Source organism: Psittacula echo (assembly GCF_963264785.1).
Source record: "Psittacula echo genome assembly, chromosome: 2".
In the NCBI taxonomy this organism is placed as follows: Eukaryota; Metazoa; Chordata; class Aves; order Psittaciformes; family Psittacidae; genus Psittacula; species Psittacula echo.
In genome coordinates this window covers 121,654,410-121,673,384 of record NC_137737.1, presented here as the reverse complement: position 1 = coordinate 121,673,384, position 18,975 = coordinate 121,654,410, and the positions used below count along the sequence as shown (strand labels likewise).

The 18,975-nt window shown below is 42.2% G+C and overlaps 1 protein-coding gene across 1 annotated transcript; it reads right to left on the bottom strand.

The window, feature by feature from the left end:
• Window positions 1-1,716: 1,716 nt before the first annotated feature.
• On the bottom strand, window positions 1,717-17,389 carry SDCBP (syndecan binding protein). Its single transcript, XM_080610907.1, has 9 exons — window positions 17,252-17,389; window positions 12,345-12,410; window positions 9,035-9,113; window positions 6,811-6,920; window positions 6,312-6,470; window positions 5,088-5,263; window positions 3,938-4,109; window positions 3,299-3,390; window positions 1,717-2,434 (listed from the first exon to the last, which is right to left on the bottom strand). The coding sequence occupies exons 2-9, from the start codon at window positions 12,393-12,395 to the stop codon at window positions 2,380-2,382; spliced, it is 894 nt and encodes a 297-aa protein (XP_080467033.1). The 5' UTR covers window positions 12,396-12,410; window positions 17,252-17,389; the 3' UTR covers window positions 1,717-2,379.
• Between the last annotated feature and the right edge of the window lie 1,586 nt (window positions 17,390-18,975).

Here is an 18,975-nt window from a genome sequence, read left to right as displayed (position 1 = left end):
AAGCCTGTCTTGAATTACCTCAGACAGAAAATACCCTTAACTTTCTTTTCGTTAATTATGGATGCCAATTCCTGCATCCGAGGTTTGCTTTCTGCTGTAAAGCATGCTCACACAAGCTACCTTAGCTTTATAAGGGAGGGTGAAATATCAAGTTAACCTTGTTACTGGTCACATTATCAGTAGGCATCAGTACTATATTGTTTTGGGCTCTGGGGATTTCATAGCAAAGCAAACTAGCTTGTCGAGGAACTTAAGGGTGACTGCCGCAGGCCTGTGCCCATAACTCTGAACCACACCAACACTACATGAAGCCACCAATTACTGCCAGTAAGCACTTGCCACAGTGGTTCCAGAGACATATAATTTAGTAACCAAACAACCCAATTAAAATGGCTCCCAAGATAAATCCAATCCCCACTGCAGCCTGAGGTAGTGTAATGGGTTTCTCTCAGTTACAGTACTGCCAGGAAGAAGAGTACACTGCAGCTCAGATCAACAACTGGAGTTCCCAGCCTTACCCCCATTGCTACTTTTCCTACAAACTGGAAAAGGTACAGCTAGCTACACATGCTAGCAGGGGCACATGAGATGTATTTATTACTAAGTAAATGCCAAACACTTTGCATTTTGGTGCAAATAAATGATTACGATAAGACCAACTTCAGACCAATTCTGGATTCAAATTAGTTTCAGAAGAGCAGATGAACCGATTCCTCATATCCATGTTACAACAAATACCTATACTAAGCTGAAGTTACTTGCTTTGACTTTAGGCTACTACCCAAAGGAAGACTGAAATTCAATAACCCTGCAACAGAAGAAAAAAAAAATAGAAGCACTCAGTAAAACTGGTATTTAACTTGAGACCACTTTAGAGTCTCACCTGAACATGCCTGTGATCCACTGCAGGTCAAACCTAACTACCTGCTGAGCCCCCACAGAGTTTCTCACTCAACCCACAGCAGGATCAGTGGCAGAATCAGAAGGGCAAAAGCTGGGAAAATTTGCAGCTTGCAATATAGTTTATAGCCAAGGGGGAGAAAGAAAGAAAATGTGATGCACAGTCACTCACCACCTCCCACCAGCAGACTGATGCCAGCCAGTCTCCAAGCAGCAACTGCTTTGGAAAGACTTCCCGCAATTTATTGCTGAGCAGGATGATTCTATGAGCCTATGATGTCACAGTGTGGAATTTTTGCCTTGGTCAGTCTGGGTCAGCAGTCGCAACTGTGTTCCCCCTCAGCCTCTTTGCCACCCCATCCTACTCACTGGGGCAGGGGACAGAGCAAGAAGCAGAGAAGGCCTTGACATCCTTCAAGCACTGCTCAGCAATAGGAAAAACATGAGTGCACTATTAACAGTTAGTCACAAGCTCTCAAACACAGCACCATACCAGCTGCTGTAAAGAAAGTTAACTCCATCCCAACCAGACCCACTATACCCAGCAAGCTGCAAACAATTCAAAATGAAAATTGCAACTATACAATTTGTACATGTTGTAGAACAGCCAAGCTGCTATTCCAGGTATTAAACTGAAAGGAGGGGGTTAAGCATCTTGTCTAAAGTATCCTAGATCTACCATTTCAACACTGTAGCAGTAAGATCATTTAGAACGCAATTTTAAGCTATGCCCTATCTTGTCTTTGTAGTTGGATGAAACTGACCTCAACAAAACAAGCCGATCTTAGCTCATCTTAAGTACACACACAGAGTACCTAAAGTTTCAGTCATTTATTTGGTTATTTCTGAATCCTTAAGAACACAGTTAAGGCGAGAGATAAGCATATTAGTTACAGTTTGTATAACAAGGAATAGAGTAGCTGTACACTACTTTTATTTAATACGCTTACTTACTGAATGATGCCTTTAGCTATATTCAGCTTAGCTGGCATTCTCGTGTAAACAGTACTTACTAGAACAAAAAGATTAACTAGTACCAGCCATACTTCTAAAAAGCTATTTCAAATCTACTCTTGCAAACAGAAAGCAGTAAAAATACTCATTTGTCTTAGACATACAAAGCACAGCATTGTCTTAGATAACAAGAAGTAACTTTGCCAAGTGACATCTGGTTCCTTTAGTTGCAATGGCTTATAATAGTACTAAACTAAATAAAAGACCTACAAAAAGAAGTCATAACAATTGGAATTTCACATTTGTCAAGCATATAAGGCTACAAGTTTTACAGTTTGTGAATATAAAACGATATGTTGAACTGTAACATTCCCAGCCATTAGATGCAAGTGCTCGATGCAGCATATCTTCTCTTAGCCTCCAGAAAGGCTCATGTGCAGAAGAAAGAAATCACTGAGTATAGTAGCCCAAGTTTAGTGGAATCATCATTATGTATATGTACACGCAAACATACATGATGTAAGTTTAGACTTCAGGAACAGAGTGATCCATCAGGCTTTTCATAATGCTAGTTGCCATCCTAAAGAAAAGGGAAAGGCATTCAGTTTTAAGAGAAAACTGTGAAAGACCACTAAAGCTTCTGATCACTATCTTTTAAATTGTATTAAAGGGCTGGGAATGATGAGGTTGCCCTTTTGCTCCACTATTTCTGAAAGTATGTTGCTACCGAAAGTTGCAACACGCTGCACCCACAGAAGAGGTCATAGAAGAAAATCCCATGAAACAAAATGGGTTTATTACTAACAGAGGTGCGTCACCAGCATCTTTCAGGATGTGGGCATGTGTGCAAGGCAGAGTAGTACCACAAACACAAGGGAAGGACGGCAGGAGCAAAGGTGGCTGTTAGACCAAACTCCCTACCTAGGGGGTAGGGAGAATGGAGACAAAAAACACACCCCTAAATTATACATGAAGCATTATTAATCTCTAGCAACTTCAAAAACATTTTTGCAGGAGAGACTTAGTTGTAGAAAGCCTCTGCTGCCAGCGGATTAGAAAGAATTACTATGGGAATTACTATTATTCCCAAGAATAATGTTCACCAGAATTTGTTGCACTCAAAACAACATTTTAGTTTCAAGGTAACCAATACTTGTGTTGTGTTATCCATGTACTGTACAGTTCTTCAAAATTTAAGTATAGTCAGATTACCTTTAGAAAAGGATTTTTGAAGAGAAGGAAAGGCAAAGGAGCATCACTAATGTATGAATAGTTTGAAAACAAAACCAAAACGCAGTGGTTTGACTAAAACATCAGATAAGTGCTCCCCTACCCCTCTCAAGCCTTCACGGTAAGTTTGTAATTAGGTCTTATCACAAGTACAAAAATCAGTCACTGTCAACTTCATTCTAACACCACCATAGCTACATTGTTTATTACCTACCTCTTTATTATATACTCATAAATACTGGAAGGCATGACGGTAATGGTCACTACATTTCCAGCTGTTGCCAAGATGTCTGCAATCTGGGGGTCCTGTTATGAAACAAGAAGTCATATGAGCAACATTACCCAAGCTGACTAACAAAGCAGCAGTTCAAGAGCTTTTTCTATACACATTTCATGCAGCTTAAGAGACCCACAACTTCTTGGTTGGAGTATTTATCTTTCAGGGCACATCACCCAACCTGCAATACCATTTCTGGATGTTTGGTTATCAGTATCTTGCATGAACTGACTGGAGAAAGGATACAGACATTATACACAGAATTCCTACTAGAGTTTGATACAGGCTAGCAGGAAGAAGCTTAAGTTTTTTGCTAGCTAAGTTAGACTAAAGGTAAAATCCAAGTGCTGGACAGAAAGAGGCAGAGGAAGGGAATGACCTACCCTGCCTACAGCTACAAAACTGCAGAGAAGCCACAAAACATTTATGTCTCTTCAATCAAGTGAAATTATCTCTCATGGCTTACTTATTTTTATGACCATTAAACAACATATTACAATCCTCTCCAAACACAATTACTATACGTACACAAAAGGCTCACAGCTATCCACACCCACAGCATATTATTTATTTTACCTTCAATCCAATTACATTCTGGCCATTAATTTCACAGATGTTGTGCTCTGTAAGAAGTCCGTTTCTTGCAGCAGAACTGTCCTTCACTATTGAAGTTATTTTTCCATTCTTGAATATGAAACCAACATGCCCTGTGCTGTCCTTATGCATAGTAATAATCCGTTCAAAAGGCCTACAAGATGTTTAAAATGCAAACCCATGTTTTAAGTCTCCTAAGCCACAGAAAGAAACACACACACTATTTCAGCATCTTTGACTTACAAAAAGATCTAAGAGACTCATAACATTACCTACAATGAAAAGTAGCTGGGTTTAACTTAATTTTGTTGATTTTGTTATATTAATATATACTTGTTTATAAACATTACATGTCTTCCCTGTTTTACAGGGAAATCCACCATCTGGATTAATAATAATAATAATAATACAGAAAACCCATACAACATCCACCCACCCACAATCACCAACCAAAACCACAAATGTCCATTAAAAACTAAGTTTTCTCTACAAACACTATAAGGTAGATAAAATAGAACAGGCAATTCGAACTGCTGTAGGTAGGCCACAAGATTCTGGAGTATGAGGCTTCCCCAACAATATTTCTACTGTTCTATAGACAAACTTTAAAATTGTGTCTTAGAAAGCTAGTGAATCATTACTTAATATAATTAAAAATCTGTATTGATTCATCAAGCACACTTTTTAGTGAAACTGGCTTTAATTCATATATAAGCAAGAGTTCAGAAGAAAACTATCCCAGTAAAAAATGCAGATGTATTCACTAATACAGCAAATATTTTGGCACCATCTTTTACTGCTTTTTCAATTAGTAAAAGCAAAAGTCCAGAAAGCATGTAACTCTTGAATTCAGAGTTTAAATCTGATTTGTTCTATGGCTCCTTAGTTTACCTTGAAAAATTTTATGCCCCATCAAGCATACCCATGCAAGCATGCATGGGAAGTTTATGAGTTGACAACTACTTGGTCTGTTCCTCACAAAAGGGAACATCTCTGAGGATCTTCACTATTGAAGTACACGGACAAACAGATTTTGTTACGGCTGCAGTCCTGCTCAAGCAAGGGGAGACCCAAACCCCACAGAATTACTCTGAGACAGATGATGACAATCCGTATCTGCAGCTAGCTTTACCTGTCCCGAATGATCATTGAAATTCTTTCTCCAGAAGCCTGTTTCAGAACTTTATGTGCTTTGTCAGAACTCCATCCTGCACAGTTTTCACTATTGATCTGCAGAACTTGGTCCCCAAACCGCAGACCAGCGAGGGATGCTGGAGAGTTTGCCTGAACTAACTGGACAAATATACCCTATAAAAGGGGAAAAAAATTAAAATAAATAAAACACAGAAGTTCTTCCTTAAGGCTGAAGACCAGCGACAGAACACACAGTCCTGTGACATTTCCCATTCTCTGGGTAATACCAGACAGAAACACTTGGTAACTACCTCTCTTTAAGTGGTAGCTTTTGAAATGTCCGTTTGTTTCTAGATGGTTTTAAGAGACTGACAGATAATTAATGCTAGAATGAAGTTCAGAAATGGGCAAATCTGTTCTGTCTAGATCTCTAGACATTAAAGAAACAAGCATAACATTAAAGCCTTAGTTGAAGGGGTAAATACTGTTCTAAGAAGAAATCTGAACAACTGGATCAAGACAGACTACTGGTAAATTTGCATATCTCCTTATGCATTTAACTAATAATTCTTTTACCAGACTTCAGAGTCTACATATAGCTGAAGAAACAGATTAGCAATGCTAGGAACTCTATAGCAGATTTTCCTTTTTTCACAACCACATTAGTTTTCAACTTTTTATCAATTTTGATTTGTTAGCACCTCACATAAGAAAACAAGGCACTAAGAAGTTATTTCTAGACAAATTACCCCTAAAAACCAGGTTAAGTATAGCCAGGAAAACTGCAGACAATGCTGGGGGAAGAACAGAGTAATGTCTCCCATGTTGAGAATCAAAAAGTGCTGAAACAGAGAAGCTCCAGAGCAGGTTTAAGGATCTTCTTTCAGTTATGTTCACATCACGGGAAACAATCCTACTTCGTAATTACTACTTACAGCAACCTGCTGCAAGAATTGATAAAAGAGGACCTACTTCTAAGCCATGGGCAGTTCTCTGCATACTGCTGAACTTTAAGCACTGCCCAGTGTTTCTATAAAGCTACAGATAAGAAGTCTTGAACTGCTAACAAGTATCACAGCTGCTCTGAAGAACAGTATCATACTCTGACGTAAAAAAATAAAATTACAAGTAGAAGAGGATTTTGTGACCATACACTAACTTTGCTACTAATTTAATCCTGCAGTAAGATCTTTATAAGCAAAAAGCAAGCTTCTATACTTACATTGTCAACTGACTTCAGGCGAAGTCCGATTTTGCCATCTTGATCTTTACATAAGATGACTTCACGGATGCCTTGCTTAATTTCTGCTCTGCGAATTCCAATATCATTTCCAGTCACTGGAGCTACCATGTAATTAGTAGAAGGTCGTGTTACCAGTTGCTGATTAAAACAAAATAGCCAGACAACTTAGTTTCAGCTTCCTAAAATATTTATACATCAATTTATATGCAGTCATATTAAAAAAAAGGAAAAAAAAAAAAAACAACAAAACAAAGTTAGTCACAACACCAGCTCTTTGCCCTTGTCCCCCCCCGCCACCCCCCCACTGGAAATTTACTGCTTAGTTTTAAGACCAGATTAAAATAGGCACTATTACTTAAAACAATTCATTTATCAGTCATGTATGTTACTTAAGACAAATAGTCTGGTCTCTAGAACACTAACTATGCATATAGCCTTTATACTTTTGCTTTCTAAAACATGCTTCACTGGTACCTACACCCTGTGGCTGAGCAGCTGCTGCCACTGGGAAGTTTCTCTGCACCTCTTCCTCACTGAGGCTCAGACCCATATACTGAGAAAGTTCTGGATACAATCTAGGGTACAAGCCTATAGAAGGAAAACAGAACAAAACAAAAGTCAGTACAACTGTTGGTTTAACAGAACAAGCAGTTACAACTTTCACATGTACAATTACAATAGCACGAGACTTGAAATAACATTTAATTTGAAAATAAAGATGGCAGACCCACTTCAATAACAACTGTTATTCTAGCCCAGTTTAGAAAAGTCACATGGCTTAAAATATCCAGCAGGAGATTTCTCTACACCAGAGAGGAGTGGGGTGCAGGGAGTGGGAGGGAAGGATGTTAAACCAACAGACCTCTCAGACCTTGAGTAGAAGCATTCTGGAAATAAGCTTTATATTGCTCTTAACATTCCACAGGTGATTAACTGGTACCATTTAGCAAGAGGCAGTTCGGAGGAATCTTAAGAGCCCACTTTCTGTTCTCACAGAACTGCTGGGGACAGAAAAGGCTGCTTGGGAAGCTAGGTGGTGAAAGGGACAGCCCTGGAAGCAAGCAGGCTCCACAGTTCACAAAGCTTCAGTTTCTACTGTTCATTTATGGGCACATGCATAAAACTTTAAGAATCCACATTTGACCAGAAATGGAAAGTAACTTTTCTGGGAAGGAACAAATGTCATTGCAAGGTGAATTCCAGTATAAATGAGACTTTTTTCACTCCTTCATACTTTCAGTGATCATGTTTCACACTGCTTCATAAGACTTGTTTGATCTCATTTCCAGATTATCAGATTATAGTTTCACCAATATTGATTAATAAGATTTTAATTAACATTTCTTCTACTTTTGCTTGTGTTTTCAAGCACCTAAAATTATATACAACTAATGATGCACAACACTTCTGCAGCTACTTGATCTCTTGTTCGTCATCAAAGACCACAATACAGGATGCGTCTTCGCTTGCTGTATTACGTTCTCATTAAAAAACAGTGACCGCCAAATAGCAGAACACATCCAAAAGCTCTTGATGTTGAATATTCTCCTGCCTCTGCTAGCACAGAGGGATTCCCAGCAGATTTGGCACATCCTTAGGTGGAGTAGGCCTCCCTTTTTTGGGATATATTGAGCAATTAATCACTCTTCTGGCACACACAACTCCTGAGCAATCTATGCAAAGCTGCCATCAAGATGATGGCATTTTGCCAGCACGCACAGAAACTGGAGAATTAAAATTCTGGACAGCAGGAAGAACACTGCCAAGAAGGGAACTGAAGCTGACCCTTTACGGTTCCTCACCTCGTCTGAACCTCCAGAAGGTTGCTGAAGTGAACTCAGATCTGGTGAAGTTAGGCCAACCAAGTATCTAGTCCCAAAAGCAACTACAACAGGCAGCTCTCTGACAAGCTATACAAACTCCTGCCTTAAAGTCACCAGCATCCAGAGGGTAATGGGAGACAAAGTTATATCTACCAAGCTTTGATATCCTATTCACGAGTATTCCTGGCAGCTGATCCAGCACTGCTGCTGGTCATGCTGGTTAGAGACTTTAGACTTTTCAGACCAAGTGTAACTTACTAACCCAGAGCTCTGACTTAAAACATACTTGTCCACTTTTGTGGAAGTATATGGGAGAAAAGGAGGAGAAAGGGGTACAAGTCATTCAGCTTTAGGTCTCATGGATTTCCCACCAGACATTTGATCTGAAAATCTGCTGGAAGCTAATGCTGACAGCATGACAAGATTAACTTCCAGCTTCCTTGGCCCTTCACTGCTGACATAGATTAGTGCCTGTCTGCTCCTTATTAAGATTATATGAAGAGGAAAGGCAGCAGCATGCTGCCCCATAAAGCTTACAGATATACATGTGATAAGTAACAACAATTAAGTGTCTGAGGCAAGAGTTAAAACTAGCTCAAATGGTACCAACAGCAAATCTGGTTACATCAGGCTCACTTTGAAAAGACTTCAAAAAGCTGAGAGAAGAGTTAGTGTTGGCCAAAACTTCCTTTTATAAGCAAACACTGTTTTTGACTCCTGTAGCACCCTACAAAGGTGGATATTGGCATTTGCAAGAGGCATGGTCTCACCCTTTATAAACAGGACTACATATTGGTAGGCATTTTTGACTGTTCTGTTAACTTTGGGATTTCATAGCAACTATCTGCAACATTAGGATACTAGAGTACATGAGCTTACCTCCATCATGAGGAATAGGAGCAGAAGCTTCAGACAAGATTGCTGGATTGGCTGGATTTGAAGAAAAGGCAGTCTGAGCCTAAAAGCAAAGAAACTCACATTATCTTGTACGGGGTGGGGGGAATAACCTATGAAATCTTTATTATGCAGACAGGAGATTAAGTTATTTCTTTTTCCTCATGCATGCTCATTCTTATTCATCTTGAAATTCTGAAGTAAATCTTTCTTTGAAACAAAGAACTTCAATACAATATGCTGTAGTAGCATCAAACTACTTTGGTAGATCTGAGATATCTTCCTCAGAGACAAGGCTACTAGATAATACAGAAAAGCTTTACTGTCAAGCTGTTCCATTTTTGTCATTAAGCAAGTTAAAGAGCCTTAAAAGACACATGAAATTTGGCTGACAAAGCTTTATAACTAAATTTTAAGGTACGACCTTTGACAATGTTTTGCAATTACTTTTTTTAGCTGGATAGCAGTGGCTTTATCACTTTACCATATACAAACATTATTCATGACTTCTGCCATAGTCCCTTACAGGCTGCAAATTCCATGCAATCCAATGCTACTACTTTAATACCTTCTGAAAGAAATGGACCTTCTAAGATGACTTTTTTTTTATTTTCTACAGAAGTTGCCACTACAGTAAACACACTAAGCCTGATTTCTGTATTGTTTACTGACTCACAAACAGAGAAGGCCACACAAGGCAAGCCAATTTCCTTCCTTCTCAATACCTCAGCTACTACTTTTTTGGCCTTGTGCAATCATGTCCAGTGAAAAACGCTCCCCATTAAGCGTGATGGAAATAGCTATCCCAATAGCTTTCCTGAGGTTGAACGTCAAAGGTGGGAGGGAAATTACTAAATACACAGTGAAACATTATGCTGAACAGGACACATAAATCATCTAACATAACATGACGGTCAAATTACTTAATGTTTTTAAGGAAATCTTGCTTAAAAATAGAAGACTGCATAGTCCTGCACTCTCCAGGAAGTTGTTTTTAGAAAAATGTTTCAGAGCAAGAATGACTCATTATTTAGGAATATCAAATGTATTTAGAAGAATAGCCTCCAACTGAAATGCTGGACAAAAAGAACAAGCTAGAATATTTAATGTACCAAGCCTGTTTTAACCAGCAGTCATTTTAATCTCACTCACTTTTTGTGGATACAGACTTTGCCTTTTAGTACCTGAAAAAAGCCTATAAAGATGATGGGCAGGGACTCTTCATTAGGGTCTGTACTGGTAGGACAAGGGGTAATGGGTTAAAACTTAAACAGGGGAAGTTTAGACTGGATATAAGGAAGAAGCTCTTTACTGTGAGGGTGGTGAGGCACTGGAATGGGCTGCCCAAGGAAGCTGTGAATGCTCCATCCCTGGCAGTGTTCAAGGCCAGGCTGGACAGAGTCTGGGCGACACGAGTTAGTGTGAGGTGCCCCTGCTTGTGGCAGGGGGGTTGGAACTAGATGATCTTAAGGTCCTTTCCAACTCTTAACTATTCTATTCTGCCTCCTTTTCTCCTACAGTGCTCTCAAACGTATTAAAAGAGGCATTTTTATAAAGCACTTTTGGGGAGAGGTAAATAATTCAGCTTTTGCTACCTGCTGTGGCCAACAGGTCAAGGTAGGTGATTCTCCCCTTTTATTCCCATCAGACCCCACCTGCAGTACTGTTCAGCTCTAGGGCACCAAACACAGGAGGGAACAAGTCCAGATAACGCCACAAAGACTATTAGAGGGTTACAGCACCTCTCCTATGAGGACAGCTTGAGAGAGCTGTAACTGTTCAGCCTGGAGAAGGCATTGGGGAGACCTTAGAGCAGCCTTCCAGTACCTAAAAAGGGCTTATAAGAAAGATGGGGACAAACTTTTTAGCAGGGCCTAATGTGATTGGACAAAGTATAATGGCTTTAAACTACAAAAGAGTAGATTCAGATGGGATACAAGGAAGGAAATTTTTGAGTGGTGAAACACTGGAACAAGTTGTCCAGAATGGCGTCCCTGGAAACATTTAAAGCCAGGCTGGATGTGGTTCTGGGCAACCCGATCTAATTCAAGATGTCCCTGCTCATTGCAGGTGTGATGGACCAGATAACCTTTAAGGGTCCCTTCCAACTCAAATTATTGTATAACACCAGGAAAAATATCAGTGTAACTGTAATGGCTTAATTATTACATTTACCACAATTTTAAACTGCAATCTATAAACTCTAGCAGTTGGTCAGCAAAAGGCTGAAGGCGCACATTCATGGCTCCAGGGTACTTTTTTTTTTTTTCTTACCCCCTCTACTTCAGCATTACCTGACTGTAGATAAAGGACTTTTGTAAGATAAGAAGAATGGTGTGGGCAGATACAACAAGGAGAAATCCCAACACAGCAGAACTTCAAAAGTCCCACCCCACACATACAAACACAGGTCAGACTGAGGCAATCCACTCTGGGACAGCACAGGAGAGTTAGTAAGCTCTTCTATGCAGCTTGCTTGATTGCTTCCCCGGGAGAAGGACAAGGACAGAAGTAGCAGTCACCTTAAAATCCAGTATAACTCCCCGCTGATGTTTAAACTGGGAGGGAATCCAGTTTAAGTTTAGGAAAGAAAAATGGAAGTTAAGTACAATGCTGAAGAAAGCAGACCCCTCATAAAATATATTCATGTGGAATTTCTTATGGAGCTTTTATTCATTAAGATGCTTTTCATTATTCTGTTTCACAGATGTTCCCATCCTCATCCTAATAAAGCCACCAATATTCTTATACATAAAGTGTTTCATATAGACACAATAATCCTGGAAGTATTGTAAGCACTGGTCACTACCATGCAATAGCCAGAGGACGAGTCTGATTCCAGATAATGTTAAGAGAATCACTGCTCTTTTTTTGTGCCCAACTGACCATGAAGACTTTCTGCCACAGGTTTGGACACCAAGAGTAAGACACAGTAGGTTTATTAATTCCGTCAACACAAATTCATCACATCAGAGCCGAAGTGCAAGAAGAAGCTATGTCTACTTAAGACCAAGTATTTATACTTTGAAAAAAAAAAAAACCCCACCCAAACATATCAACACATTTAAAGCAAATGACTATAAATGAATATACAAAACAAAATAAATATACCAAACAGCAGTAAAGTAAGCATTAATCATATTATATCAAGCTATAAAGTAAACAGTTTGTCTTTTCCCTTTTAAAGTGTGATGGTAAAACAAACTCTCACTTACAAAAAAAATCTCCCCTTCCCTGGATTAAATATCAGTTATATCACTGTCATCAAAACTCATCTTATGAAAGCCCATCATACCTGAATAACTTTGTCCACCTTTAGATCTTCCAGGGAAGGATAGAGAGACATTCTGATGCAGTCTCACTGGATAGCCGGAAGGCAGAAACAAAAAAAGGGGAAGCAAACAAACAACAGGGTTAGCCCTCAGAGATATTTACTGAGCATTACAACTTCAGGAAGAAAATAAGAAAAAGCAGACAGTGATGAACAAGTGATCTGTGACCTGCAAGTCTTAGCACTACAGATCCCTGGCGCTGCAGATAAATTCCATTAAGACTACCCATTTAATCTATTATCAATAACAACCTTTGCTTAGTAGGCTTTGTTTACTATACTTAGTGTTGTCATAGGTCTCAGTGATGAGAATGCCTATATACAGAAAACCATTTCACATGATGTACTGCAAGGACACACTTTAGAAAGCCATGAGGCAGTGATGATGAGGGTTGAGAGGAAAAAAATCTGATCACCCTCCTCCTACTCCTCCTCCCAACTAGGCCACTATTTTTATACAACTGCGGAAGCTATCACTCTGTTATTCAAAGTATCTAAACTTTTTCATCAGTTCTGATACTCCAGTGTACTGGTTTCAACTCAGATACAGTTAATTTGCTTCCTAGTAGCTGGTATAGTGCTGTGTTTTGAACTCAGTATGAGAATAATGTTGATCTCACACTGATGTTTTTAATTGTTGTTAAGTAGTGTTTACATTAAGTAAAGGATTTTCAGCATCACATGCCCTGCCAGCGAGAAGGCTGGAAGGGCACAAGAAGTTGTGAGGAAGCACAGCTGACCTGAACTGGCCAAAGGGATATTCTATACAATATCATGCTTAGTATATAAACTGGGAGAACAACCAGCCAGGGGGTGCTGCTTGGGAACTGGCAGGGCATCAGCTGGCAAGTGGTGAGCAACTGCTCTGTTCACCACTGATTTTGTATATTCTAATTCTTTTATTATCATTATTATTTTCTTCCTTTTCTGTCCCATTAAACTGTCTTTATCTCAATCCATAAGTTTTCTCAATTTTACTCTTCTGATTCTCTCCCCCATCCCACAGGGGTGGGTGGAATGATGAGTGAGCAGCTATGTGGTGCTTAGTTGCCAGCTGGGGTTAAACCATGACATCCAGTAAGAAACCACTCAAGAGAACTGGCTTCCCATGTCCATTTGCAATACATTAATTATAGCAGGAGACCATAAACCAGCAAGATTCAGTCAGTGGTGAGTTACAAAACACACAGAGCTTCAGGGTGGCTCTTATGTGATATTGGGAAAGCCCTGTGACAACTTATCAGGAAGTAATCCAACAAAAAAAAAGTCAAGGGGGGAGAAGAGGTGGAGAGAGGATTGCAGGGTGCAAAAAGACAAGCAACCCACTTCACATGATCTTCTAAGGCGCCACACCGACATCCAGCTCTGCTGGAGCCAGGTACCTGAGGCTTCAGGAAATCAGTTTTACAGTGCTCCTTCATGCACAGTCTAACTGAGGTCAGCTGAACTTCTCAAAACCATAATAAAACATTTCACATCAACATATGGGAACATTTTAATGGGGAAGGGCGGATGGGTGGCTAGGGTGAGGGAAGACAGAAACAGTTTAAACAGTAGACAACAAAATTTGATACAGTTTTGCAAGTTATAGAAAGCACTGAGAACACAGTTAATGAGACAGTTCTATTAAAATCTTTAAGTTCGGGGATTTGTTTTCCCATCCAAACAAGAGGTCCTTATTCATGCAGCAATTTAGCACTCCCTCCAGAAGTGAGCACTGCATAAATCCTTCTACTACTGATTCTCTAAGTGCAGATATTAACTTGATTGAAAGAAAAAAAACTACACACACTCATGCCTAACGTAATACTACAGTAAGACAACAGTAATCTCTTCATATTACACTAAGCTCATCAACAGCTTTTCTACTTGTTCAGCAGAGTGCCTAACAGCTTCAGTATCATGTCAAACTACAACTAAAACTTCTAAAAAACATGCCCTAGATGTGACAGGTATCCGAACTGTGAGTGCATGGCCAGTTATGTTGTAATACTTAATTACCACTGACATTTTTCACTAATCATCACAACTAAACCAAGCACACTTGAAGCCTGGAAGTTTCATAAGTTAAGCATACACATGTAAAACTAGTTTAAAGTTCTACTTCCTGCAGGCATAAAAAGAGGGCAGGCCAAGGACTGTGCGCTCTCAAAGAAGTCACCTTGTTGCAGGGTGATGAGGAGCACAAGAACAGCAGTTTGCAGATGCTGATCTCAGACACAGGCACAACCATGCAGCACAGCACAAGATCTGCTGGGTCCCTCATCCCAGCAACCAACTTCCATGCCACAAACCCCAGCACATTTAAAAACTCAGCCAGCTTTAGTTCTCCTCCACAGACCAGTCTCACTCTGCACACGATTACATTTGTCACAAATGGGAAACCTCAACTTTCCTCTAGTGTACAAAGAGGAACATGGTGCTTTCTGTAGAAAAGTATTAGCAAAGCTAAACAAATATTAGTTCTCAGATCATGTAAGACGACACTCCAACAGCTTATTTTGCCACCTTACAACCTTCCTAGCCACCTCTCCTCCCCAGCCGAGGGCTCACAAACACAGGTGTTTGTCATAGAATGGTTTGGGTTGGGAGGGATCTTAAAGATTATCTAGTTCTAACCATGGGCAGGGACACCTCCCACTAGACCAGGTTGCTCAAAGCCCCATCCAACCTGGCCTTGAGCACTGTCAGGAATGGGGCAGCCACAGCTTCTCTGGGCAACCTGTGCCCGTGCCTCATCACCCTCACAGTGAAGAATCTACCCTCTGTCAGTCCTGTCACTACATGCCCTTGTAAAAAGTTCCTCTCCAGATTTCTTGTAGGCCCCCCTTTAGGTAAAGGCTGGCTGCAATAAGGTCTCCCCATAGCCTTCTCCAGGCTGAACAGCCCCAGCCCTCTCGGCCAGTCTTCAGGGGAGACATGCTCCAGCCATCCAGTCACCTTTGTGCCCTGCTCTGGACTTGCTCTAACAGCTCCATGGCCTTCTTATGTTGGGGATCCTAGAGCTGAATGGAGTACTTCAGGTGGGGTCTCATGAAGAACAGTAGAGGGGGATAATCACCTTCCTCAGCTTGCTACCAAGCTACCAAGGAGGTGCTGGGCTAGATCCTCATCTTAAACTCACCAGTCACTGGTTTGGTTTTCCTAACTAAATAGCCAGAACAACTGTCACCACTGTAACCACATCCAGTGAGCTCATAACTTTTGCATATGGTATTTTCAATTTCTGCACAGGCAGTTGTAACACAAATACCCCTCATTAGGTAATGCAAGATACACAAAAAAACAGTATGTAGTTTGAAATAACAACTGCCACTGCCAGGGATCGCCAGAATTGCAGGAAGAAATTGTCCATGACTTCTGTGCAACATTATTCACAGTATAAACAAGAGTTGCAGCAGGCACTCTAATGGCTTTAGAAACTTGGCAGTGGCTACCATGAAACATGAGTCACTATAACCTCCTTTTCTTTTCAAGACCTATGCTGACATCAGAACAGTTTTCCTTGATCATTTCCATATCCCCACTTCTTTTGAGGAACACAAATGTTTAGGAAAGCAAAAGTGAAAGCCACAGGAAGAGCATGGGGCAGGAGGGACAGCCATAACTCAGCTGGTGACCTGCACAAAACAACCCAGTAGTAAAGACCTCTCTTCATCTCTCAGTGCCCTTGGCTGGAAAGTCTTGACTGCCAGTGCCCATCAGCACGTCCCGCTAAGCAGATCCTGTTTGCTAAAGGGAAGTGCCGTGTTGCTGATCAGAGACCCATGGAAAGGCAGCACTCGTGACACCCTGAGGCTGCCAGGAGGAAGTCTTACGGGTAGGAGTAATCCCAAACTGCCCTCAGTGGCGTGGCTGGGAAGAGGCAGGCTTCCAAACAGGCTCTCCAGGTTGGAAAGCATGGAGCTGAACCCAGCACGGGATACAACTGAACCCCAGCTCTGGCCAGCCCATAGCGATTACTGTTTCCCAGCGTACCAGCAGCCAATACTGAGGGAGGGAAGAAAAAAAAGCCCAAACCAAACAATGGCACCCACAAGTAATTTCTGCCTGTGCCCACAGAAAGATTACGGCAAGCCACAAACCCAGTCCTACACTTAACCTTATGAGCTTGTGATCCCCAAAATTCATTTTTAGAGCAGATCTAGAACAAAGCAACCTGGCGGTCACACTAAGATATCAGGAACTGAACAACTGTTTTGCAAGATGAATTCTCCACTAACACCTCAGCGTTTCCTTTCTGAAACATTCCTAATTAGCCTCTGAGCAACTGCTCTAATTACACACTCAGCTCTGAAATCTGCTGCCTCCATTTCAGACCTGAAGCAGGGCTCGCTTGCCCGAGAACGCACATCATTTAGCAACACTTAACCCTTATTTTTAGAGTCAGAAGTTGTTAGAGGCGCCCGAGCCTCCTTACGGGAACCAGCCGAGAAGTACGGCCCTGACGCAATGACCGCGGAGCCTGACCGACAGATCAGGGGACACCTCAAAGCTCACCGCCAAGACGGCGGGGGAAAGCGGACACAGGCACGCACTTCGGCTATTTTCTCTGGCCGTCGACGGAGGAGCCCCTCGCGGAGGCAGCGCCCCTAACCCGGCACCGTACTCCCTCCACCCCTAATTTTCTCCCGACCGGCTCCGGGGAGCGGTCGCCCCGCAGGAGCACAACACGGCTCCCGGTGGGAGCGGGGACAACGCTGCACCCGCAAGAAGCCGGCTCGGCAGCGGCCCACCCTCCCTCACCTTCCCGCTCCGCCATGCCCGGACGCCGTACTCACAGCCCTCCCCCCCGTCCTCGTCCCCTCCCGCCGCTGAGGACGGGCCGCGGAGGAGGAAACCCTCACAGCAGGCCCCGGCCACTCCTTTACCTCCGGCCCAAGCAGCTATGGCTGTTCCTCAGGACCCTCAGCGCGGAGACTTGCGGCAGCGGCTCCCCCAAGTCCCGGCAGCGCCACTATGAGGGGAGCTGGGGTGGTGGCGGAACTGGCCCAGCCCCGCGCATGCTCGGGCGGCGGTGGCTGGAGGGGGCCGGCGGGGCGGGGAAGGGGCTGGAGGTTGTGAGGTGGCGAATCGGGAAGCCGGGTGGTGCAGGCTCAGCTGCCTTGGAAATTGCTTGCGCTGTCGCCTGCGGTCGGCAACGTTTTCTTCTGGCCGCTTGTTTTATTTACCCGATGGCTCCCCACTGGCGTTCTTCAGTTTTACCCTGTACGTCACTCATTTGCCTTTATGGGTTCACAGCTGTTATCTTCATGAAGGAAAAGTATATGTTTTAATTCATTTTCCAGTCTATCACCCCTTCCCTCTCCTGTAATAAATCACGCTTTGCTAAGTTGTGGCCGCCCCACTTCTGTTCAAGGGCAGGTTGGATAGGGCTTTGAGCAATCTGGTGTAGTGGCAGATGTCTCTGCCCGTGGCAGAGGGGTTGGAACCGGATGAGCATTAAGGTTCCTTCCAACCAAAACCATTCTGTGATTTATGATTCTATGAACTACCCTGTATCAGCTTTGCTTCCCGTGTTTGCTGGCCAGGTATCGGTGAGTTGCCACACTCCAGAGCTGAACTGACTATGTCAGCTGGCCCATGACCCAGTGCCTGTGTGGGCCTTCTGCCACTGGAACGCCTCTGAAGCTGAGCACATCTGGAGAAGCTCCCCTGGAGAAACCATGATGTAGATCTGCCAGCGACAGGAAAATCCCAGAACAAGCTTGGAAAGAGGCTTTCAGTACTCAATTATCATAATTATTCCATTTTCCATTTGCCTTATTTATAGCATGAAGTTCTCTAGCTTCAATTTTCAATCTTTAAAATCCTTCTTCACTAGGATTCTTTGCTTGCTTCTTTGACTGTTATCAAATCTAGTCCATAATATAGGTAATTAAATGTGTTGAGCACCCTGAAGCTTGTCCATAATATAGGTAATTAAATGTGTTGAGCACCCTGAAGCATCTCTTCAGCTAAGAAACCAGTATTCTGTGGAGGACTTTTATCAGTTTGCCAGCACTGATAAACACAGGCTAGAGGTCTGCTCCCACGTCTAGTCTCTTTCTCCTGTCCTCAGCCAGTCTCAGCAGTTGCCAGGCTCTTATGTGGCACAGCTTAACTCACTGCTCCAGCAGAAATCAAATCCACAAAAAAACCCCATGTTTGTCTGCTGGGTTAGAGAACCAAACCAGCAATAAAAGGATCTTGCAAGCACCAGCACCACCCAGAGCAAGGGAAGGGAGGATGTGGCTGAAACAGGGGAAAGAAGGGAGACGCAGGAGAGTGGGAAGGGTAATTCCCTTCCTACTGCTGCTAAGAAGCTGTTTCACCATTTGAGCTGCTTGCACAGTCATAATCTTGGTCAAGCTAAACAGAGATTTTGTTCGAATTTATATTTTCCAGACCTTACCTCTTGATCTTCTCCAGTTCCCAGCATCTTTAGTGACCACGACAGGGGTGCAGAGGATTGGGGTAGCAGCCAACAGCAGTGCTGAATACCAAAAGAACAGCCTCTATCTAGCTGCTCAGATGGCTCCTGTTTCTATATCCAACCATCAGCTAAGCCTGACACCTTCCTGCACACCAGCACCTGAACCATCGGCTACTGAGT

Coding starts and splice junctions, on each gene's coding strand:
- SDCBP (XM_080610907.1), bottom strand. CDS start 12,395: ATGTCTCTCTATCCTTCCCTGGAAGATCTAAAGGTGGACAAAGTTATT. Junction 6,471..6,810: donor CAGCTGCTCAGCCACAGGGT/GTAGGTACCAGT, acceptor TGTTTTAATCAG/CAACTGGTAACACGACCTTC. Junction 3,391..3,937: donor AGAATGTAATTGGATTGAAG/GTAAAATAAATA, acceptor GTTTCATAACAG/GACCCCCAGATTGCAGACAT.